General features: G+C 39.7%; 1 protein-coding gene across 1 annotated transcript; it reads left to right on the top strand.

The window, feature by feature from the left end:
• Positions 1–5,227: 5,227 nt before the first annotated feature.
• LOC308098632 (protein rapunzel-like) lies at positions 5,228–6,415 on the top strand (the record flags this gene model as incomplete). The annotated part of the gene is made up of 1 exon (XM_080447042.1): positions 5,228–6,415. The coding sequence occupies one exon, from the start codon at positions 5,228–5,230 to the stop codon at positions 6,413–6,415; it is 1,188 nt and encodes a 395-aa protein (XP_080303168.1).
• Between the last annotated feature and the right edge of the window lie 20,499 nt (positions 6,416–26,914).

Here is a 26,914-nt window from a genome sequence, read left to right on the forward strand (position 1 = left end):
GAAAACAAGTCGAGAATATGTCGAGAAATGACTAGTGCTGAGTGTCTTTGTAGACCCGCATTGCATGCTGGTAAAAAAAAGCACACCTGCGGTAGCGCAGCGGCCGCAGCCTCTCGTCTATAGTAAATTGAAAAATACACTTTCGTAGCTCACCAAAACAAAGACGGTTTTAAGATGTTGAAAGCTTACTTTCCTTAGTGGGATTTTGGGAATACTCGGAGCCCCTCACCTCACGTCTAAAATACACTTTTTGGCCAGAAAAGAAAATATTTCATCGGAAGGGAAACATTTTTTAGTTACTCCACTGTGCCCTCTACAGATCTTGTCAATGGAATTTTTCTATTGACCAGATTTTTCCTTCCGGTGAAATATTTTCTTTTCTAGACAAAAACTGTATTTTAGATGTGAGGTGGGGGGCTCCGAGTGTGGGGTGCTCCAGCAAACAAGAACAGACAAGAATGATGAGAGTAATAAGCCACACCCTAAGTGACCTAAATGTCATCTGATAACATGGTAAATGGTGCATTTATATAGCACTTTTATCCAAAGTGCTTTACATAGATTGTGCATTACATTCACACATTCACACACACATTCACACACCAATGGCGGAGGAAACCATGCAGGGCACCAATCTGCTCGGGGTTCAGCGTCTTGCTCAAAGACACTTCGACACTAACTCTGATAAGAAGGGGTTTGAAAGAAAACAGATCTTCAGTTCAGATCTGATCTCCAGCTGTTCAGGTCAACACAAGCAGTAAATACCATATCTTGCAGTCGGGAGCAATTAGGGGTTCAGCGTCTTGCTCAAGGACACTTCGACACTAACTCTGATAAGAAGGGGTCTGAAAGAAAACAGATCTTCAGTTCAGATCTGATCTCCAGCTGTTCAGGTCAACACGAGCAGTAAATACCATATCTTGCAGTCCCGTAGTGATGGGTCGGTCATGATCGATTCGTTCATAAGAACTAGTTCTTTGCCTTGTACGTGAACAAACCTGTTTACTTCTTGAAACTATTACGTTCACAATTTAGTTCATGCCCCTCCCCCTCATAGAGTCTAGGACCATGCATATGTATTTCTTTTGCACCTGGGACCTAGACAAAGGACAGATAGGTAGCCTACTGGTCAATTAAAACGTTTTAGTTTAATAGACGATGCAAATAAATAGTATGCTACAACTACTATTCATGAACTACATTAAGTTAAAGACATGGTTGGAAATCGATAGTCATGTGAGTGTACTGACTTAGGCTGCTTGTTATAAAAAATATTGCATTTGTGGAAATAATTATCAGCTAATAAAAATAACTTTATATTATATGTTGTAGTTATTTATTACTTCTACACATTATTATATTACAAAGAAGATGGTGCAATTAGATGGTGAATGACAGTGCTGTGTTTCTGTGCAGACTGTGCAGTCATGTGGGATCAGATGCACACCGTTGCATGCATATAGTAGCTCATGCGCTCCGCCAGGACCGGAAGTGCTACTGAACGAGAATGTGAATGAATCATTTGAACGAATCATTGCTGTGAACGTGAACAAAATTGTTTGTTCACTGAAATTAATGTTTTTTCCCACCACTACAGTCTGGGTAGGGAATGAGGCTTTGCCCCAGGTGAAGGAGTTTAAGTATCTCCTCCTACTCTCAACAGTGTTGTGCTAGTTACTGAAAACCTAGTTACCATTACTAGTTACTTCATTTAAAAGTAACTCAGTTACTTTAATAGTTACTTACACCAAAAGGTAATGCGTTACTGTAAAAAGTAACTTTTTTGTTACTTTAAAAATACAAAGCCCTTATAGCCTTCATTTCAGTATTGTTATTGCATTGGAGAATGATACAATCTGTTGATCAACTTGACATGCATTTGCATCACTGAACTCTGCTAAGCAATGTGGTCTATACCAGGGGTCGCGCTATAGGATTGTAATCTGCTGGTCCCAATGTCCGGAATGATTCAATTTATCGGACATCTGATAAAAATACCAGTCATAATTATGTTAATTACAAGCAGGTGCGTAAATACAGCCTAACACTTAGGCCTACAGTATTATATTTTGGATTGAGCTATTTGAACCATGTTGAACGAGTAATATACACATTTTATATACAGTAGCAGGGTCATCTTATACATTCACAAATACAATACAATGGTAAATATAATGGTTTCTCAATGATCAATTGCGTTTGAACTCATTTTCTAATCAAAGCAGCTAGGGCACTGCAAAAAAAATGGACATTTCAGATTAATCCTTCATAATGTGGCTCAGCTGACCTGTTAGGGTAATAAATTACAGACCACTACTCACTCACAGGAGGTTATACTGTATAGTTAGGCAGGGGCAGAGCCTTATAGGCAGTTGATGCTTATTTCACCTGGATGCCACAGTTGCAAATAGCTGTTAAGAGTATTTACGCATCTGTGTTGGATATTTCATCTTCAACTTGCATTGCTGTTAAACTGTAGGGCAACTTGCCAACTTTACTCACAAGTGCCCTTGTAATAGCCTAGTGTCTGAGACATATTCTAACTCGTAATGATACAACTTGTGTGTGACTGTTAAATACACAACTTTATATAATATAACCGGACCGCGGTCTCTGTCTGACTGTCGTGCAGACAACAGATATAATATGTTGCAACAACTACGCAGCAGCAAAGACAACTCTCGTTTTCCGGTCATACCTTCACAATAAAGTGTCTCCCATTTACCTCCCAATGCAGCACATTTTACACTGGTTATTATTAACAGGAAATAGGTGTAACTTAACAGCGTGTGATGTGACACGCTCTTTCTTTCTCTCTCTCTCCCAGAAACACACACACGCTGTTAAGAGAGAGAGAAAGAAAGAGCGAGAGAGCGTGTGTGAGAGAGAGAGAGAGAGAGAGAGAGAGAGAGAGAGAGAGAGAGAGAGAGAGAGAGAGAGAGAGAGAGAGAGAGAGAGAGAGAGAGAGAGAGAGAGAGAGAGAGAGAGAGAGCAGAGGATTTGAAATGTGCCTGATATGGGATTAGGGAGGTCCTCGCTGCATGTCCCACTGGGAAGAGACCCCGGGGCAGACCAAGGCCCAGATGGGGGGATTACATCTCTCTGCTGGAACTGTTGCCCCCGCGACCGACTCCGGATAAGCGGTTGAAGATGGATGGATGGATGGATAAATACCTTCACATAGTGGCCATTTTGCTCTACCTCATACTCTACAATGATGTAATGATACAACAGGGGTCGAGATTACTGTAAGGCTTGTCCCACTTGTCCTGACAAGTAATAAATCATTAAGGACAAGTCCATTAAAACCTGTCCGTTGGACAAGTTGAAACGTTTTTTTTTTAAATCGCTTCCCCCCCCCCCCCCACAATAATGTGACGCTCATGTGAAGCATAACACTCTCGGTTACACACGAGGGGTTATGGATATTAAACATTTGAGGCTAAAAACTAAGATTCTACATATGTCAGTTACATTTATAAGATTTCATTACAGATTTCCTCTTGTGGTCTTGTGTTTTTGTCTTACTTCATGTTTGTGAGAGTGTGTGAGACAGACAGACAGACAGACAGACAGACAGACAGACAGACAGACAGACAGACAGACAGACAGACAGACAGACAGACAGACAAGACAAGACAGACAAGACAGACAAGACAGACAGACAGACAGACAGACAGAGAGAATGTAGGTATTGTTACAATAGATCTGCATCTGAAAACTGTGAAGACAATTTGTGCAATAAACACAACAAAGAGTTTATTATTGATATTGCCTCCTCTGAATTAGACATACAAGTTATAATGAAATTGAATAGTCCTGTTTGTAAGCAATGTGCCCCAAAGTTTAAGAACTACAATAAAGCAACACAAATACCATTTGTAAATTACACAAGGGCATGTGTTCACACCCTTACTATGACCGTGGTCAGGTAAGGAGGCCGACCGTACTGTACTATCAAGGGCAAGACCACCAGATTTCTGAACAGTGTTGCATAATTCTGAGATGTGAACATTTAAATTAACTCAAATTTACCAAAAATAATCCTCTCTCCATAAGCAGTTGTGGGAAAGTGCATGAGATACGAGGGCCTAGAGGGCAAGGTGTTTATGCTAAAGGTATTTACTGTCCCCCACCAGGTGGTCTCCAAGTGGGTTCCCGTGGAATGCTTGGAGGGGAGGAGTTCCAAAGGGGAGTGACGAGACAGAGAGAGAGAGACACTATATATACATCTCATGCAGGCTAGTACACTACACAAATGATACAGATAGACCTTTGGATAACTGGACTGCATCCACAGCATTCTTGAACTTGTGAGGTAAGTTTGATATGTTGATGTGCTTATTATTATTATTAGTCTTTTTTTCATTAAAACAAAGAAATGTGCATTATATTTTTAGACATTTTTATTTTGTTTGGTTAGATTTTATTATCACTATGGCAAACAGACCTTGACTAAGAACTACAGTATGGGAGCTTCAAGACCTTTGATAACATGACTTCTGGAGACATCCATATCTCAATTTGACTTGAGTCAATTTTGACTGCACAATAAAATTCTCATTATAAAAACAAACAGCTTAAGTTCAAGTAGAGCAGATGTGGAGATCTTATTGTCCACGGATGTGGTCTGGGTGATTTTCATGACATGAGGATGTGGTCTCCATAAGAGACCAGGTTGGTACTGCCACCAGTTAAATGGAAAGTAACGGATCATGATGGTGTTTTAAGCAGCACTTATGTAAAAATCCAAGAAACATATTCCACTGAAGGAGAGGCCAGAAGTTATCTTATTGGGTGGCCTATCAACTGATACTCACCTTCTAAATTTTAAAACTGCTTGGATTTCCAAGCGCAAACAAAGAAAATCTATCAGTAAAAGTATTTTTTACTTCACAGTGTTTTTAAATGTATTTTATAATTGAATGCCTTTTGCTCAAATTGGAAAAATTATAATTCCAAATTCCATTATAGCTATGTCTTTGTCTTTTCATTTTTGATCGGCTCGCTCTAATAAGAATGTGAGAAATCGTGTAAGTAGTTGCATTGTTCCTTGGCTTCGCTAAAAAAGAAAAGGCACTGGGTGGCAATGTTGCTGTAAAAAATATAATCACACGACAATGAAGTTTACAGTGGTTTTATGTTTCTTCTCCTTTCAGGAAACTGCATTGTCTGGCTGTTGACAGACCAAGTTTGGATTAGTAAGTCTCATACATATTATCTAAAGATGACCTGTGTGGCAGATTGGCTCGTACAGAACAGGGGCAAGATTGAGAAAGGTGTGGAGATCATGGGGCAAGCTTCTGCGGTTCTGGCAGCCACTGTGGGCCAGCTTCACCCTTTCTTGGAGGCTGTCTTTGTGGCCTCAGCTGAAATCCTTAGCAACCCGAATGGGAATGAGGCTTGCTACCTGACTGAACAGTTTGACCAGGTCAACCAGAAGCTTGAGGGTATCCAAGATGAGATTGGTAAAATTGCGCTGGAGCTTCAGAAGTCCTCCATGAACAGGCAGAACTTTGATCTAGAGGCCCAGATGATCAGCCAGTATGAAAAGTTCCAGGACTTTATCAAAGCTAAGCCTGAATTCAAAGAGAAGAAGATGGAGAAGTTCCTCATCCAATATGAAAACACAGGTCGTGACCTGAATTTAGATGCCCTGTACAATTCTGTCACCGGAGAAAACATGTCAGGAGATCCCATCCTGGAGACAGTAGTTGCAACAGAGCAGAGAAGCAGGAGGGCAGTTGAGGATTTCTGTGCGAGTCTCAAGAAGCTTTTCGTGGTGGGCATCATTGCTGTCATGGGCCATGCTGCCCTAAACAACCAGGGGGTAGTTGGGGATGACATGGTGAAGAAGTGGCAGGAGCGCATGGAGGATGTGGAGAAGCGTATGAAAGCTGCAGTGGACGACTGCACTGAGAACTTTGCAGATCAAGCCAAGCTGGACATGGAGCACCAGCTTCAGCAGAAACCTGGCAGTGTTGACCTTGACTTCACCAAATCCCTTTTGGATTCCCTTGCTAAGAAATATGACTGGGTGAAATGGTCCATCAGAGTCTTCAAGGAGAAGGAGCGCGTTTTCTTCTTCAACTGGTTGGCGGGGAAGAAATACCAGGGCAGTGGGGGAGGAGCTAACTACTTTGATGTGTTGACCAAGAACAACATCAACGTGGTGATCTCTTTCAGTGTGAACCCAAAGCCCATCAACAAGAGCCAGATTCAGGAGCAGATTGAGAGGCAAAAGCTGAAGGGGAACATGATGGATGTGGCCCTATCTGTGAGTAAAAGCTTCCCCAACTGTTTGGTACACGCTGTCAGCCACTATAAGGAGGTGGTGGAGACCAACAACTTCCATGAGGATTGTTGCTACTATGCAAAACATAAAAGAGCCTACCTCTGCATTCACCCTGAGTAATGCAGATTGTTTTAATGGGGAAAGTACCAAATACAATTCATGAATGTTTATACCTGAATTGTAATGTTCTACAGTATGCTTGTAAACTGTTCTGTGTTGAGGCTGGAATGTAAATTGCTGTCTTTCTTTTTTACATTATGATTATAAATGTATATTTCTTTTCTCTAGTGATAAAAAGTCAGACTTTTTTACAGCAAATTCACCTTTTTGCATCTGTGTTTCAGTTGTTCATAGCCTACGTGTCTTAATGTAATAGTGTTCAGGGTTAGGGAAAACCTAGATATATTTCTATTGACAAATACTGCAATAAAATGAGTTGCATTCCAAACATTCAAGCTGCTTACATGCAAAAGATTTAGGACAGTACTAGCAGCCTACTGCAGACAATCTTCTCATATAATCATTTATAGACATTTGTTTCTGCCTTAATTTGTAATAAACCAAATGTATTAATGATTTTTGTTATCACTGGTCTTCATTATACATTATATCTTCATTGGGGCGGCCATAGCTGAGTGGTTAGTGAGCCCGCCTAGGGAACCAGAGGCCCTGGTTGCCCCAGGTTCGATTCCAGGCTATCCCAGCATATGTGCCGATGATATGAAATTTGTCCCTGAGCAAGACTCTTAACCCCAATTGCTCACAGGTTCTCATTGGAAACAAGACCGCAAGGACTTTCATGAACGACCTGTTAAAAGGAATTATCCTTATCCTTACAGTTAGAATGATGATTGAGGTTGCCTTCAGATAGCTACAGTACATTATAGGCCTACATGATAATGACTAAAACCTCTATTCCTGTGATAGGCGTTTTACATTTGGTTGCCTCTCAAAATGTTGTGCCTGTTTTAGTCCTGAGGGACATATTATTACACATGTGTTCACCATAAGCTTCGTTATATTAACAAGCATATATTTATGCGGCGGAGGGTGGAGGCTTCTCATTTAGACTCTGGGCATCAACTTTTTTCCACCTCTTTTTCAGATTTTTGTGTTTTCTCACTCCCACTCAGACACCCCACTACTTACTTTATTTATCAACAAGCATGATGACAAAAGGATGCAAATGTATTAAAAGGCACAAATCATTTGAATGTTTACCTGATAAAAAATATCTTTGACAAGAACCACAATGGAAACAAGCCATAGGCTTTCTTGGGTTTTTGAACTGTACTTTCCTGTGCTTTTTTTTTGTTGCAAACTGCTAATAAAGTATTCAATCAATAAACAAGACATGACTCAGTCATGTATACCAGCATGCAGAACGGACGCTACGTACGCAGTGCATATGCAGAGGTGTAAAGTAACTAATTACATTTACTATATTCTATAGTAAAATGAAAAATACACTTTCGCAACTCACCAAAACAAAGACGGTTTTAAGATGTTGAAAGCTTACTTTCCTTAGTGGGATTGTGGGAACACTCGGAGCCCCTCACCTCATGTCTAAAATACACTTTTTGGCCAGAAAAAAAAATATTTCATCGGAAGGGAAACATTTTTTAGTTACTCCACTGTGCCCTCTACAGATGGAATTTTTCTATTGACCAGATTTTTCCTTCCGGTGAAATATTTTATTTTCTAGACAAAAAGTGTATTTTCGACGTGAGGTGGGGGGCTCCGAGTGTGGGGTGCTCCAGCAAACAAGAACAGACAAGAATGATGAGAGTAATAAGCCACACCCTAAGTGACCTAAATGTCATCTGATAACATGGTAAATGGTGCATTTATATAGCACTTTTATCCAAAACGCTTTACATAGATTGTGCATTACATTCACCCATTCACACACACATTCACACACCAATGGCGGAGGAAACCATGCAAGGCACCAACCTGCTAATCGGGAGCAATTAGGGGTTCAGCGTCTTGCTCAAGGACACTTCGACACTAACTCTGATAAGAAGGGGTTTGAAAGAAAACAGATCTTCAGTTCAGATCTGATCTCCAGCTGTTCAGGTCAACACGAGCAGTAAATACCATCTCTTGCAGTCCCGTAGTGATGGGTCGGTCATGATCGATTCGTTTATAAGAACTAGTTGTTTGCCTTGTACGTGAACAAACCTGTTTACTTCTTGAAACTCCCCCCCGCGGACAGGCTGTTCCTCCCACGACAGACAGACCACCATACTGACAGACTGCTGTGCGGTAGAGTTGTTCACTATACAATAGACATGCATGCCTACTGTTATTTGAATTAAAAAAGGTAGCCTACTGTTGTTCCTGGACAAAAGACAGATATAGTGTTAGCAAAACATTTAAGTATCAAAATAAATAAATATGCATGGTCCTAGAGTCTAGGACCATGCATATGTATTTCTTTTGGACCTAGGACCTAGACAAAGGACAGATAGGTAGCCTACTGGTCAATTAACACGTTTTAAAGTTAAAGACATGGTTGGAAATCGATAGTCATGTGAGTGTACTGACTTAGGCTGCTTGTTATAAAATATTGCATTTGTGGAAATAATTATCAGCTAATAAAAATAACTTTATATTATATATTGTAGTTATTTATTACTTCTACACATTATTATATTACAAAGAAGATTGTGCAATTAGATGGTGAATGACAGTGCTGTGTTTCTGTGCAGACTGTGCAGTTATGTGGGATCAGATGCACACCGTTGCATGCATATAGTAGCTCATGCACTCCACCAGGACCGGAAGTGCTACTGAACGAGAACGTGAATGAATCATTTGAACGAATCATTGCTGTGAACGTGAACGAAATCGTTTGTTCACTGAAATGAATGTTTTTTTCCCACCACTACAGTCTGGGTAGGGAATGAGGCTTTGCCTCAGGTGAAGGAGTTTAAGTATCCCTTCCTGCAATTTCACCGAATAAAATAGCAAAAAAATACTGCATATTTCATCGCATAATCAAGGATTTTTGCCCGCGTTTTTCTGGAGGGTCTAATAATAAAGAATATGATGAATGCACATAGGCTATTATGTTGCATAATCCAAGTAAAAATGTCTCTAAACATGGCCTGAGTACATTTACTCACTGTACTTAAGTACAAGTAAAGTAAAGTCATCTATGTGAGCTTGTAGATCTGCTGTAGAGCTTGTAAATCTGATGAGCATCACAGCTGCATATTACGCACGGTTTTACGCATGAGTTTATATGCAGAGACTTGAAAAATCACTTTCGGAGTGGCGGGGTTGAAATATCCATTTCGGGTCGGACTGGTGATATATCGAACTCGCGGCGGTTCGGACCCCCGGGGGTCGGTTCGGACCCCCGGGGGTCGGTTCGGAGTGGGGGTGCATCGAAGTGGAAAAGCGTTCCCGTCTACCTCAACTTGTGTTGGGCAAGTTGCGTGTGCGTGTGCGTGTGCGTGTGCGTGTGTGTGTGTGTGCGCGCGCGTGCGTGTGTCTGTCTGTGTGTCTGAATATTTGAAACTCATTTGTTGCACTGTTGATACCAGCCGCACTTCCTTCTACATGTCTTCTTGTTTCTGCATGGTGGACAAACACACACACACGCACGCACGCACACTCACACACACACACACACACACACACACACACACACACACACACACACACACACACACACACACACACACACACACACACAGCATGTAGCGGCCCGACTCACTCTGTGGCTTTCAAACTCTTCTCATGCAACTTGTCTTGTTTCCTCCACTTGAAAACTGCTGTCAGTGTTATAATAGTACTGTTTGGAAATACGTCACATTTGAAGTGAATTAAAGACGGACACCAGCAAGCCCATATAGGCTACAGGTTCTCAAACTTTTAGTGCTTTTTCAAGGACCCCAAATTGATATGTTTTTGGCCGTGGTCCACCATCTGAAAATTATTTGTGCAAGGGACCTCCCCATACAATATTTGTCTTGGTATTTTTTTCAAGATTCTTTAGAAAATAGCAGATCCACAAGCTCACAACGCATCACATCGTGATAAGTTGTGAGCTTGTTATTTTCAAATAGGGTTAAAGTTGTTTTATGCTATATTTTGCTCAGATTTTTTATGCTATATTAACTAAATCTTCTGGGGAACCCCTGCAATCCCCTCAATGAACCCGGACCCCATTTTGAGAAACACTGACATATAAGCAATGCTACAGAGCAATGACAACCAAGACTGCTAACTTAACACATTATCACTTTTAGGCTATTGCACTACTTTTGGACCAGGAGTGATGATGATGATGATGATGATGATGATGATGATGATGATGATGATGATGATGATGATGATGATATACTGCACTTTAAAATAAAAACAAAGGGCAGGCATTTTATGTTTTGTCTGTCATTAGAATGTAGATTTGGATGTTTCTGTTGGTGACAATGTGAATTACAGTCCAATAATATGCACATTCATCCAAATGGAATTTGAAATTTGGTGCTGGTGAAAAAAGGTTAAAAGAAATGATATCCTCACACTGTTTTGAACCCAAAGTGAATTTAATAATGTACAATGTCTTGACCTGATACAGTCTTCATCATGTATGTACCTGACTAAGACCGTCTCAGAACAAAACATTATTAAATTAACTTTACGAGCATTCAAAACAGTGATGATGTGAATTAATAAAATGTTACCATTAAAATCTTATTTTTTCCATTTTTTCCATTCATGTCAAGCACCCCCAAATGAATATGTATTTAGCCCCAGACCCCCACCTGGAAATATTTTTTGCCAGGGACCCCCATAAAAGATTTGTGTTGTTAAAATGTAATTCTTTCCCCCAATATTTTCAAGATTGTAGATCGGCTATTTAGCCGATGTACAATATAGGGTATAAGTGGTTAAACGGATTGTGATGCTATATTCACTCATTTTGCTGAGGACCCCCTGGAAATTTCTTAAGGACCCCTGAAGGTACCCGGACCCCACTTTGAGAACCACTGATATAGACTATATCAGTAATGTTAATTATGTATAAGCTCACAATGCTCGTATAATATATATATATATATATATATATATATATATATATATATATATATATATATATATATATATATATATATATATATTTATTAATGACATAATTGGAAAAAATATGGTCCCCTCACGTATTAGGAGGGCAGTATGAGTTAAAATGGAGTTTGAAGTTACAATGGGTTTGTACAAGGGGGAGCGTCTGATAAAATGAATATCAATATCTAAATACTGATTCAAGCAGGTAACTTAAAAACTGTCCGGGATGCTCACAAAAGCCTGAGTAGACATTAAAACGACCCCAAACATGTTTGAAAGTGAAATATCCCTTTAAGCATTAGGTTCCCCTACACTGCTTTCAAAATGCACCTGCTATACGGTGAACAGTATACAGTTCATAGTGTATACTGATTTATATTTCAGACAAATGGTTAATGGCCAGTCGATATAGATTATTAATAGAGAGATAACAACACAGAGTGATAACAACACTATAGTAATAGTAGTATAATAGTAATTTTGAATAAAACCAGAGACTGTGTCTGTCTGTCTGTCTGTCTGTCTGTCTGTCTGTCTGTCTCTCTCTCTCTCTCTCTCTCTCTCTCTCTCTCTCTCTCTCTCTCTCTCTCTCTCTCTCTCTCTCTCACACACACACACACACACACACACACACACACACACTCTCTCACAAACATGACGTAAGACAAAACTGGAGACAAAACTGACTGTCTGTCTTCATGCTACAGAGAGATGGAAAGAGGAAGTACAACCATTTGACACATTTCTTATTAAAAACTTTTCACACATTTTAACACCCGCAAACTATAATATTGTGACAGCTGTTTTCATATGGAGGGGGCAGTTTTTCAAACCATACATACAGCATTTTAATGCACAGGCTTACGACTATAGGCGAGAAAACTGAAAAACAAAAAGATTTAAAAACAAAAGAGGGAAGTATGACTAATTTACAGAAGTGGTACATTTTAGGCAAGACCCCTACGATCTATTTTACAAACCAGTATTGCATTGCAGTGCACAGGCTTATGAAACTCTCTCACTACCTGCTTTTCTAAGTTACAGAAGTGGTCAATTTTATCGTCAACTTAATGTTGAAATCTCACACTAAACATATTGTGCTAAATAACACTAAAAGTGGTTCTCTGACCCGTAGTCATAGGGGAACTTATTTAGTTTTTCCCTAAATTTTTATCCCACGATTTTGTAACCCTATTTTTTACACCCAGTGCCAATTGTCTATGTAATCCTGGGCACTACCTTCCCTCTGCCAACCTAGGGAGGCCAGGGCCTAGCTCATGACTCCTTCAATGCATGAGAGCCAACTGACCTTCTTGTCACCTGACAGGGGAGAGGTTCCCTGGTTGGACGTAGCGCGTGGAAGGAACACGTTATTCCAACCAGTTCCCTTCCCCTCCATCAGGCGCCCCGGCTGGCCAGGGGGAGGCAGTATAGTGACCAGGATTACTACATGTTTTTGTGAGGGTACCTACCCTAGGAGACACGGGGAGAACATGCAAACTCCACACAGAAAGGCCCTTTCGCCAACCCCACCTTGGGTATGGGCACTGATGACGTGGAGGAGAGAACACGCCCCCAGCGCCCACAGCGTCCCCTGCGGGAATCGAACCCAGGACCTTCTAGCTGTGAGGCGACAGCACTACCGACTGTGCCACCGTGCCCCCTATAGGGGAACTTATTTTGGTGCTATAGCCTACAGCACTGTTTCCCAAACAGTGGGTCGGGACCGATTTTTGTGTGTCGCGAGAAAATATTCCCCTTCTTTTGTTTGTTATTATTATTATTTTATTTTTTTCAAATATTTTCAACAAAAAAAAAGTAGATATATATACAGTTTTTCATACATTAATAGACATTTTAAAAAAAAATCATAAATTAAGTTTTGTTTTAAAAGAAATTCCATAAATTCCACAAATGTAACTTTGAAGAAGAAGTGAAAATAGGTCATCCAGAGTGCTGACAAAGGGCGTGCCGTTGTTGTGTTGAACAGAGAGGCATATGATCGAGAGATTCTGAGACAACTGGCTAATTATACAGACAAAAAGCATATCCACAACTGTTCACTGATACTCCCCCAGGGAGACCGATTATCTCAGCAATTAGACTTTAACAGAAAAAAAAATCAGCATTTAGATAGATTATTCTTTACAGCCATTAGCCATTACCTTCACACGCCATGCAGAGACTCTGTGGACAGTGTGGAGTTCATTAAAATCTTTAAAGCAATTGTACAGATCGAGGACACACAGGTTTTTAGTAACTGGACATTGAATCATTATACACTTTACACTAAGACTTTTGTTGGTTAAGTTGTATTTTGGAAAGTTCTGACTGTTACCAAGCACAGAATGTATAGGCCTCATCAAGGAAGTGCTCACTTCAAACTATTTCTTATCTGGCAACACTTTCTACCTGCAGATCTCAGGAGTGGCCATGGGGTCGAGGATGTCCCCGAGTTTTGCCTCGCTGTATGTAGGATTATTTGAACAAGAAGTGATCTTTAACCATTCATCCAGTACATTTCTATTTGGAAGCGGTCAGAGCCTTGTATTAGAGAGTTGCGCCAATGAGGGGGCAGAAACAGCGCCGGTCACGTGGTTCATGTAAGCTGGAAATAGTTACAAGGAGCCGTAGACTTTAATGCATTCCATGAACTTCCGGTTTAGGGCTTTGTCACTATTCGCCAATAGACGGCTATGTAGAAGACCTGGCCCGAAGAAGTGAACGCTAGTGTCAGAACTCTCTCTCTCTATGGGTCTGGAAGCGGTACCTAGGCGCATAGCCGCGGGAAGATGTTTTAGGGTACGGGTGCTGTATGCGCGCTGCGCGTGTGCGTGCGTGACTTGCGCCGCCCGTTTTTTAAAAACCTTTTTGGGGGGGTTTTGTTACTTTAATTCGGTTACTTCGGTTCCAGAACACATATTGCACTAAATCCCCCCCCCCCCCCCCCCAAATAACGACCAACGACAAACAAAAATGTTTTTAATACTTTTATTTATTTATTATTATTGTCTCCGCCAGGCCGAAAGGCATGGCGAGAGAGTATATTTGACCCCCTGTCCGTCCGTCCGTGTGTCCGTCCGTCCGTGTGTCCATCTGTCTGTGAGCGGCTAATCTCCGGCACCGTTGGCCCGGCCGCTGCGAAACTGTGCACACATACTCCCTGGATGCCAATTCAGAACCTCTGGCTTTTTTTCAGATTGGCCTGTTATAGCGCCACCAGGAGGCCGACTTATGTAAAATACATATTTTGAGATTAAGCCTTCAGATTTTATCCAAATGTCACGCAAATCGGTACACATGATCTCTATAGTCATGTGATCAAGATGGATCTGTTTGATTTTTCATATTCAATCCTGATTGGCTAACATTGACATCTAAAGTTTGCAGGAGTGGCCCGTTTTGAACAAAATGCCGCAAATCATGAACGCAGCGTCCGATTGCGGTGGAACTTTGCACGTACATTCGCACTACGTTGAAGAAAAAACGCCACCCTTTTAACATTTCCCTATTATAGCGCCACCAGGAGGCCGATTTTTCTTTTTTATATTACTCCTGCAAATTTTGTCCAAACATCATGCAAATCAGTACACATTATCTCTATAGTCAAGTGATCAAGATGGTTCCGTACGATTTTTTATATTCCATCCTGACTGGCAAATTCTGAATATTGCTGGCCCACAATAACCTACCTGACCTGGCGGAGACCTGTGCTCCGAGGAGCACTTTTTCTATTTTTTTTTTTTTTTTTCATACATTATTTTCAGGGGGTGCTGCAGCCCCCCCAGCACCCCTACTTCCCGCGGGTATGCCTAGGCGATGTGTTTTTCATTTGTTCAGGAACAGAGGCCTCATTGCATGATTTTCACCGGTTCATGAATTCCAAAAATACACACCTGCAATTCACCATGTCTGCCAAGTTATGCCAACACAAAAGAGATTAACTTTTTGGGCATTTTAATTATCAAAGACACCAATAGTTTAAAAAAACAGTCTTATAGAAAACCTACAGACAGAAACTCCTTCCTCCATGGCATTGGTGACTCATACCACCCTCTTTTTCTCAAAAGGAACCTCCCGATATCACAGTTATACCGTATCAGACGGATCTGCAGTGCTGATGAACACTACAACATCCAAGCAATGGACCTCGGCTCGAGGACCGATCCATGTATTGGGATATGTATCGTATCGCTGTTAAAATGTATCGTTACACCCCTGTGATATACTGTACATGCTATGTTCATGTGGCCTGGCCTATATTGGCAAAACCACTAGAGTCTAGTGGTTTTGGTCTAGTGACTAGACCATTAAAAACACCATTGCTGAATCGCAGCACAATTCATAACAATATAATCACTAGTCCTGTGGCTGTTCCTTTTTCAAAGGTTGGACGTAGCATTTCCACACTTAGATATACAGGAGTTGAATTGAATCTTCCATGCAGGGGGGGGGACCTCAATAATATTCTACTAAAACAGGAATTGTTACATATATTACAAATATTATATTAGAGATTCTAGCTCCTAATGAGGAGTATGACATCAGACCATTTTTGTAAAGGCACAATATGGTCTCTTACCAAAGGTATTTTTATATGTATGGATGTACTATATATGCGTGGATCTCTGATGTATGGTGATATGGTCTCTCCTATAGGGCATAGCCGTGGCGGCCATTTTCTGGTTCCACTCAAAAAAAGCCAATGCATTTTTCCCATAGAGATTTCCAAAACTATTTATATCAATTATTTGAAGCCTAGAATCAAGCCTTCCAGGGTCCTGGTGAATCATGATCATAAAAGATTTGATTCTGTGAGGGAAAAAAAAGAAAACCGTAAAACAATGATTATTTATTAAATATAGTATATATATATATATATATTATTTTTTTTCACAGAATAAAATGTTTTTGGATGGCTTAAAATAATTGATATAAATATTTTTGAAAATCTCTATGGGAAAAATGCATGGACTATTTTTGAGTGGAAGCAGAAAATGGCCGCCACTGCTATGTCCTATATCGGTTACATTTATGCCACGTGTACAGGGACATCCTCTGTCCTCTGAGTCGTTGTGGAGTTTCTCCTTGCCATAGGGTGTCTATTGTCCCTGTTTTTATTTATGACTTTCCTTCGAGTAGACAAGAGGCGCCTCTGTAGGTAGCTTCATGACGGCTATACAGCCTGAGATAATGTATGTAATATTGTAATAATGTTTTTGGGACAGGGTGTTCGATGTATCATTGCCAGGACAGATTGATTGGCTGAAAGGCCACAGGTGTGGGGCTCATCACACACTGAATAAGCTGTCTGTGTCTGCAGTGTGTCAGTAAGGTCTGAGGAAGAGCCTCCTGGCTACAAAAATCCACGATGGGAGCAGCATTCTGTTGTACGGATCTGATCTATTTTTCTTATTTTCCTGCTAGATATAAAACATAACTATTTGTAATTGTATCATGTTGATTTTGACCACAACATTCAAATGAACACACACAGTTGAAAGCATATATTCTTTCTTTCATTTTGTGGTGTCAGTTTCTTAAAATATTCAATGTCTTTGATTACTTGTATGATGAATAAGTCATATTGGTTAATTCCAAATTGTATCAAAGTATTCCGCGTCACCCCTGGACTGGCCTCATGGCACACACTTTGAGGAACCCCACAGCAGAAGTGAAGTGACTTTGCATATACTATTAGACCATATAGTACTATATTTACTAAGTATGGTAAATGGTGCATTTATATAGCACTTTTATCCAAAGTGCTTTACATAGATTGTGCGTTACATTCACCCACACATTCATACACCGATGGCGGAGGAAACCATGCAAGGCTGTGCACCAGCCTGCTCATCAGGAGGATTAGGGGTTCAGCGTCTTGCTCAACGACACTTCGACACGAACTCTGGGGGAGCCCGCGATCGTACTGGGAACCTCGCGGATTCCATCCGGCCACTCTACCCCTGAGCCACTGTCGCCCCATAAGAACCATGATCATTTGTCATTTTTGAGTATGCTATCAATTTAACTTGGCCTGCAAATATGATAATTTTCAACAGCATTCAGAATATATGTCAATGTTTCTGAGAATTATTGACACCATACATGAAGCCTTATGAGGCCACCTTCAAAGTCAGAGCATACCAACTTCTCCAAACACCACTAATCCTGCTGTCACTTTCTGCTGTGTCATCATTTCCCAAAAGCTATACTATGCTTTATGCTTTTTGCAACAAAGTATTTATGCAACAAAGCACAAAGGGCAGAACGTACCAAAAAAAAGAGGAAGAGAATTATATTTAAAAGAAAGACAGAAAAACACTCCTCGTTTGTTCAGTGTGATGTGAAGGTGACGTGAAGGTGGACCATGTCAACTACCTGCAAGATGACTTAAAGTCATAGATTTAGAAATGGCTGTGGCTGAACATTATGGAAACATTGAGCTCCAAGAGCAGGACGATGACTATGAAAACATTGAGCTCCAACAGCAGGACGATGACCATGACAATATCTACGCGAATGTTGAGACCAAGACTACGCCTACAGCCCAGGACAAAGACTCACGGATACCGCAGTCTGGTAAGAGATGTTACCAAATCAACCCTCTGTCATCTTACCTGCATGGGAATTGTTTAGGGGTTAATCAAACAAATCAATTTAATCAATTTTGGGTTTTTTCCCCTCCAGTTCTTACAAATAGCAAAATTAGCAGATCTACCAGCTCACAATGCACGAAGTATACAATTAGGCATGAGATGTATCAATTTAATTATAAAAAATCAATTAGATGCTAATTTAAAATATATAAAAAATATATTTAAAAAAAACGCTTGTCGATTATTCGATTGAAGAAAGCTAAGTAAATTATTGATCAGCCCTAACTGTTGACTAAAACTAAAGAGACCAGGGGAGGATGTACGTTACTTTACACATTTCTCAAACAGTGTGTCGAGGAACGGTATGCTGTGAGACAAGTCCAGGTGTTCCTTGGGATTTTGTGACAATCACACAACTTTAATGCAATAAATGCAACTATACAAAAAGTTATGAACAATTTTACTATATCAGGACTTTAAGCACACTCATTTATCAGTACAGAAGCAAATTCTATTCCCTAAATATATATATATTTGAACCCCTTTCAACCTGGCATCGCTATGGTGAAATGTATACATTTGAAAAGTTTTTTAGCAAGCCCTTTGCACACCTACAAAAACAGATACGTAAGAGAAGACCAATCTGGGGCCCAAAACATGACAGAAAAAAAACTCCTGCACGCTTTCGTCAAATGCAAAAGAATTATAGGAATGCAACAATGTTTCGATCATTAGACCTTCACTTCTAAGATAACCCAATGAAGGTCTAATTACTGAAACATTGTTGCATTCCCATTCAAGTATGTTTTGTATCAAAATATTCCTCCCTCTACTGGCTCACCTGCCAGCAAGGAGCCCCCACCGAGAGGACATAGTGCCTCCGTCCATCCTACATTTACCGACCCCAGAGTGTGTGCAGCAACAAAGTTCACAGTCCCTGTGGGACTTCCCTTCCCCGAACACGGCCAATTTATACGCCTGGCAAGCCAATGGACCCTTCGCTAAGCCCCACCCACTCCACTCTGTGACTGGTGGTGCGAAGTTAGTCACACCCAGGCCTGGCAGCGCCTGGCAAGCTTTGCTTCTCACCCATTGACTTCCATGTTAAATGATGGCTTTTCCCCTTAAAAATAATCGATCATTTCAGGAGCAAGAGCTTCAAAATCTCTTCTAAATCTAGTCAACAAGGCCTGCAGTAGGCTATGCACTGTACAAATGTGCATGACATTATTTAAATAAACAAAAAAAAGGGAAATGTTAGAGGGAGTAATAGCCATGGATACACGACGGTCGACTGTCACGACCGTCATGGATGACCTTCAACCTGAAGGTCAACCTGGTGTTTGCACTTTCTCCATTTATGGCCCGTACATCTACATAAACGTTCATATTTCAAATATAAAGTGCTTATCCCATGGCCACGGATGTTACATTTATGTACAGGCTCTCAGAAGTACCCGTATCATCCGTATTGTTCAATAAAAAGCATTTTAATCTGATTGGTGGCCATTTTCTTCATATGCTTTCAACTGTGAGTCGTGTAACTTTCCTGACGTTAAGCTGTGTATGTGTTCAACAACACAGCCATACAGCCTTGCAGTTTAAGTGCAGATTTCAGCTTGGGAAATGCAGCCTCCAACGGGTTTGGATACGTGGTTCATAGTCACCATTGCGTTATCGTGGTATTCCTATTCTTGCTATTATGTTGCAAATGATTGTGTGTATGCGGGCGAAATAACATTGACAGCTATGGCAGGTGACGAATGCTTGCCAGACCTATGCCAGGCTAACAACGGTTGCTAAGCTGGCATTGGACAATCGCTTTTGGGGTGGGGTTTAGCGAAGGGTCCATTGCACCATGGTGAACTCAATAGACTCCGTGGTAGACAGTTAATTTACCTCTGCACCACCACTTTTTTTTGTTGCTACGTTACATTTTGCCTTTTTACAATTTTCAAGTTGGAGATCAACTAACTGGGATTATAAAAACAACATAGTTGGGGACTCATTTCCTATGTATTTTATCTCAAATAAAAATCTCATACGAAAACCTTTTAACTTTTCAAACTTTCTTAAGATAATGTAAAACTCCCTCCCTCCTTTTTCCTCACTGTGTGTGTGTGTGTGTGTGTGTGTGTGTGTGTGTGTGTGTGTGTGTGTGTGTGTGTGTGTGTGTGTGTGTGTGTGTGTGTGTGTGTGTGCGTGCGTGCGTGCGTGCGTGCGTGCGTGCGTGCGTGCGTGCGTGCGTGCGTGCGTGCGTGCGTGCGTCCTCCAGACATAAGACGGTACAGGCGGGTTGGAGTCGGTGTTGGATTGCTCTTTGCTGTTCTGGCTCTCATCAGCATTGGAATACCACTCTATCTCTGTAAGTCTTTTTGCAAGGGATAATGTATGGTAGGTGGTCATTATTGAAAATTAAATCATGACAGGGTGATTATCCACCGACACGGAGCAGAGGTGGATAATCACCCTGAAGGCATTTAATTTTCAATAATGACCACCTACCCATACATTATCCTGCTTATTACACGGCTACTTAATACATAAATAAATAAATTGGCCCAAAAGTAACAACAAAACTAAGTATTTCCTTGCTTATGGCAATGAAAGTATTCCATAAGTGTTGGGCTGGGCGGACAAGTTCGCCTCGGAAAACAAATGAAAGTATTCCATAAGGTAACTGGATGACTCGCACCAAAACACGCTCGCCCCCATTCTATATACCGCCGGATTTACCTGTAATACCACCCGATTTGCCCCGGGGCGACTGTGTTTTGAGGCGAGCGTTTTGGTAGTCTGCCGTTGTTGCGTCACGGTAAACAAGGAAGTGTAGTGGATAAAATAGAATCACTTTTCGGTTATTGCATCGTCTATTTCTCACTTCAAATGTTTTCAAAAACATTCTTCAGAGCAACGTTTAGTTGTAAATGACATGGTGTGTTTGTTTACATGGCTGTTGGATACAGCATAAAATCAAGCAGCACAGGTTGATATGAGCAGGTGCTCTGAGTCTTTGATTAGACAGCGGTCTGTTATTGAGCTCATCAGTCATTATTCACTGATAACACACCGCTGAATTCAGCGATTGACCAATCAGAATCAAGCATTCAACCAAGCCGTGTAATAAAACAATGTATTTTATAACAATGTTTACACTTTATGATACCCCATAAAATAAAGAAATTATAATATTAAGTATTAATATTAATATTATTAGTATTAGCACCGGTATCTGTAGCATAAATATAATTGTTATTCCAAGGCTACTCACTGGCACCATGAAAACTGTGAGAATAGAGAAGTGGTAACTCATATTCTTACCACACTGACATCAGCTAAAGAACTTGACTCAACTCTTAGAGGAACCATTGTGAACGATGGCACACATTGCTCAAAGCAACCCTGGTGACCACCAATGTTGAATACGATGGTCCTTAATGTAAACTCATTCTTTAGTTCAAATAGCTTCACTTCACCACTTGAACAGGATGTTTTACCACTGGTGAACTGCACTAGACAGAGTATATTCAGCTCTCATGGTCACATGGTGTTGGTGAGAGGAGGGGTGTGGCCCGAGGCAAAGTGCTGAACACCAAGTGCATTTCCAACAATATTGATATCAATGGATTAATATGAAGGACACACACATTATTACAACATCTAAATTAAGTTATACTTTATTGCATCCCCATGAGTACATTCACCCTCTGCATTTCACCAGGGACCAGCTCTAAGGCCAGTGCCTTGCTTTAAGGGCACTGAAAGGAGTTTGTTTAACATGTATGTGTTTTGGTGTGGGAGGAAACACAAGTGAACACTGGGAGAACATACAAACTCCACATAGAAAGATCCCAGTCTGTTTTGAGCGTGTGTTTTGTAAATACATTTCTGTATATTATTTACTTATAATAGCCTATTATGCTAGCTTGCTTGCTTTGTAATTTGGCGTACAATTTGTTTTAAATCCCCCAATTTGAATATGTCCTCACAGATCAGTCCAACATGGTGGAGAGAAACCAAAACAACAACCTGACTGAAGAGCGAGACAAATTACAGACCAGTTTTGACCAGTTGATAACTAAATATAACCACCTGACTGAACAGAAAGACCAGCTACAGACTAGTTTTGACCAGTTGATGACTAGATATAACCACCTGACTAAACAGAACCAGACCAGTTTTGACCAGCTCTATAGCAGACAGAGCTGTGGTGAGTGAGACATCACTATTTCTTCATTGTTATATCATGTTGTTCATAATATATCATTCATTTGCTATGGTGGAAAGTAATTAAGTAAATTTACTCAAGTACTGTACTTAAGTACAATTTTGTGTTTTTACTTTACTTTGAGTACTTCCAATTTTCAGTACTTTTACTTCTACTCCACTACATCTCAGAAGCAAATATTGTACATTTACTCCACTACAATTATTTGAAAACTTTAGTTACTAGTTACTTTGTAGATTTAGATTTGTATTACTAAACATATATAAAAAAAAACTTGAAATTGGACATTGTGCATAGTGAGTACTTTTAAGTATATTTTCATATTTTCATTTCCAATACTTTTGTACTTTTACTCAAGTAAATTTTGAATTCCGTACTTTTACTTGTAATGGAGTATTTCTACATTGCAGTATTGACTTACGTAAAAAATGTGAGAACTTATTACACCACTGTTCATTTGAGAGAGAAAAAAAAATAACTTTATCTGTTGTTCTTAGAATCACCTGGATGGCAGAAATTTGACAGAGGTTGTTATTACATCTCTACTGAGAAGAAAAACTGGGAGGAGAGCAGACAGTGGTGTAGAGACAAACAATCTGACCTGATTGTCATAAACAGCAAAGGAGAACAGGTGTGTGTGTGTGTGTGTGTGTGTGTGTGTGTGTGTGTGTGTGTGTGTGTGTGTGTGTGTGTGTGTGTGTGTGTGTGTGTGTGTGTGTGTGTGTGTGTGTGTGTGTGTGTGTGTGTGTGTGTGTGTGTGTGTGTGTGTGCTTGTATTACTATACTTATGAGGGCCAAATGTCCCGCAAGTATAGTAGAATGTGAGAAATAGACATTATGAGAACCATTTTCCTGCATGTTCCTCACAAAAGAAATGTTTGTTTAATGGTAAAAAATTATTATATATATATATATATATATATATATATATATAAAAAAATGTTGGGGGGTGTGTGTGTGTTGTACAGTGTGTACATCAGTAACCAGCAGCTTTTCTGTCCAGGACTTTGTTGAACGTGTAAACAAGACAGTGTGGCTGGGTCTGACTGACAGAGACAGAGAGGGGTCATTTCAGTGGGTAGATGGAACACCTCTGACCACACCAATGTAAGACTTATCTTCATTTTAACTTAATTCTTCTCTTGTTCATTTTAACAAACATTTTAAGTACATATCACATATTAAATTATAAATTGTAAAATGTAATCCTATTACACTGCTACTAATAAAGGATGTCTCTAGAATATCACTTTAGATCATGATTGAACAAGATTTAGAGTGAAAAAACATCCTTGTAAATGTATTGTACAGTAATTAATTAAATGTCCCTACTTCTCTAGGTACTGGCAGCCTAAGCAGCCTAATAACTACGATGAAGATCAACACTGTGTTATGTATTATGATGGGTCTATACCTATATATCCTAACAGAGGATGGGACGACTATAAGTGTTCCTTTCAGAAAAACTGGATCTGTGAAAGAGTTTTGTGCTGAAATCAACATTTTCACAATGTTAGCTGGTGTGTTGGTACAGCTACATGATGGCTGTGTTTACATGTGGTAGTTTGTGTGTTTGCTTTGGTCTGCCTTGTAGTTCTATCCAATATGCACTGTAGATATTATATTACAATTTATAATCATATTTTCATTATTTAGTTGAAGGGGAGTCTATAAGGGATTAACATGAATCTAACAGCCATCTGTTCCCTTTCACCATACCATATTTCATGTAGATAAGTGCATTCTCCAAACAGTGCAGATGAAATTATACATCTATTTTTTACCATATCACAATTTTGTACAAATGTTATTTCATTTTATTTTCTACATTGTTATTGATTATGTGCTTTATTTAATCTTAATACAATTGGTCCTCACTCCTCACTAATGCTCATGATAAAATCTACTCGGTCTGTATCTCATAGGATGGCTGTGGACAGTTCATAAACCCGCCTACCAGTGACATCATTGGCAGGAACAAATGGCTTCCATTATAGCATGCTAACTTTCCAGGAATAGAAAGCTTGCAGTTTCTGTTAGCTTGGATTCCCCATCAATGATGTCACTGGTAGGCGGGTATCTTGCATTTAATTGAAAAATTGATTGAATTGAGGAGTATTTTATTTGAGTTGTCAGTTTTTTTTTAGGAAACTTCTACTTGAATATATTTATTTACTTACCAAAATAAAAGTCTGTATAACATGCTAAATATTTAAAAGCAATACTGAACTGTAGTGGCTCTGCAGCTCACAAAGCTTGATATATAAAACGTCACCAAGGCTAAATATGTAGAACTGCTACCAGAAGGCAGTTCCAGGTTACTCCTGATCCCTCTTGTCCCAATGGTCTATCACAGTGATTCTCAAACTTTAAAATCTCAAAGATTTTACCAAAGAAGTTTGGTGCATATTAGTCCTCCGACCCCTACAACTGAGTTAAAGACCAGTAAGGGTCAATTTGGTGCCTAATTATCAGCATTTAGTTGGGGTACCCCCCGGAACCCCTTCAAGGACCCCACTTTGAGAACCACTTGTCTATCATATAACATAGAGGTTCTCAAAGTATGGATCGGGACCCCAAGTGGGCTCACAGAAAGGTGAAGGTTGGGTCAAAAATTGACAACTGAATTTCTTTTAGAAAAATGTATCCTTCTCATTAAGTCAGTTTTTTTGTTTGTGTTTTGAAATGTATAGGCCAGTGCTTCTCAAACTTTTTCATGCCAGGGACCCCCAAATTGATATATATTTGGCCGCGGACCCCCATCTGAAGATATGTTGTGCCAGGGACCCCCAGAAGCAAAGATTTGTGTTAAAATGGTCGCTTTAAAATAAATATATTCAAAGATTTGCACGAATCTTCAAGATTTTTCAAAAATAGCAGATCTACAAGCTCATAGCACGGCACTCTGTGCCGCGCTATGAGCTTGTATATCTGCTATTTTTGAATAGCCAAAGTGTAAAAGGTTAAAATTATTTTGATGCTATGTTCACACATTTAGCTGGGGACCCCCTGGAACCCCCTCAAGGACCCCTGGGAACCAATGGTATAGGCTATATTCTTCCATTTGCCAATGTGTACAGAACCATTTTTGCGTAGCTTTAAACTATGTGGATGAGACACAATATCAGCAGGAATCACAGCATTGCAGATGCATTTTCTAAAATATGTTTCTATCCAAGGCTACCATGTACAGGATATTCTATATTTTTTCAACTTTATTTCAACTTTAAAATTGCATAATAAATCAAGTGTGGGGCCATGAAAAGATGTTTTGTGTTTATTACATTTTTTGCATTGCTTAAGGGGACACCAGATTCATTGATAAAATATAAATATATAAAAGGAACAAAGAATATTATTGAAGATAAGAGATTAAATTTGTCAAGAAAGAGAGATAATCTCCAGTACCAATACCATCAAAGGATGGTATTAGTACGTGAAATGTATCAAATGAAGAGAAAAAAATATTATATTACACCAATCAAAACATCTATAATGTGATATAGAGATACACCATCCTCAAACTCATATTTTCATCACGTTTCAGGTAGGAGTTACTGTTATGATGAAAATATCCAATCCTTTTACTCTGCATGATGAGGTACAAGTATAGGGAGGGGAGATGTGTATTACTAAATCAAAAATCAAGAAGAGTCAATAATCAATAATAAATAGAGTAACTCTAGCAGGGGTTAATGTCTTTCTGCCTCATGTGTATGCACGAATGAAGACTCTTGGCTCTGAGTTTATGAACAATATCTTTAATTTCTGATAACGTGTAGGGAATATTACTGATGGTTGGTGACTTCAGCAGCACATTATCAGTGAAAGATGACCCCCTCCCTCCAAGACATCAATATCTAGACTGAGCCACACATTGAAAAGCATTATTATAAAACTCAGATGTGCACTATAAAGACATTTAAACCATGGTAAAGATTATACTTATACTCCCTCCCGCATGAATGCTAATGTCACATTTATTATACTATTATACAAAAACAGAAGTCAACAGAATACGTTGAGCATTACTCTCTGAATCATGGACTGTTAGCAATATGGAAATTGTAGCAGTACTCTACCCCCACCTTGTGGCGGTTAAATCCTTCACTATTGGATGAAACGGAGTTTAGAACACCCATGGGCAAGATATGGCCAGACCCGGCCCCTGGACGATCTCATTCGGCCCACACCCAAACAAGATGACTCCCTAAAAATCTAAATGATAAAAGGCAGCAGATTTTAAGCTAAATTACTTTTACTCAGTTCCAACATGTGCAATTCATATTTACAATTTGAATCCATGACAGCATTAGCCTACACTGACGCAGGCAACTGCATGTACTCAATGGTAAATATAAAATGTTTATAATTGTGAAACAGAATGCCTTGAGTCCATATATTTGACATAATGCTGTTTCAGTTTAAGTGGTGCATATAAGACAACTGCCAAGATATATAGTAGGCTAATTAAATAAGTTGATTCTGCATCAAGGTGGATTGTTTTATGTAAGTAATCTTTTTTATTGTGACCTCAGAATACACCAGAGTGACACATACAGCTGCATAAAGTGTTATAATACTGCAAGTGTTTCACGTTTCGGCCCTTTGCCTGAAGTCTCTAAAACATAAAAAAATGAAGCTCCAAAATGATGCCTGACTGCGTCACTGCGTCAGGGGCGCTACAAAAATAAGCCTGACTTGACTTCAACA

Source organism: Gymnoscopelus braueri, assembly GCF_963280865.1.
Source record: "Gymnoscopelus braueri genome assembly, chromosome: 13".
Classification (NCBI taxonomy): Eukaryota; Metazoa; Chordata; class Actinopteri; order Myctophiformes; family Myctophidae; genus Gymnoscopelus; species Gymnoscopelus braueri.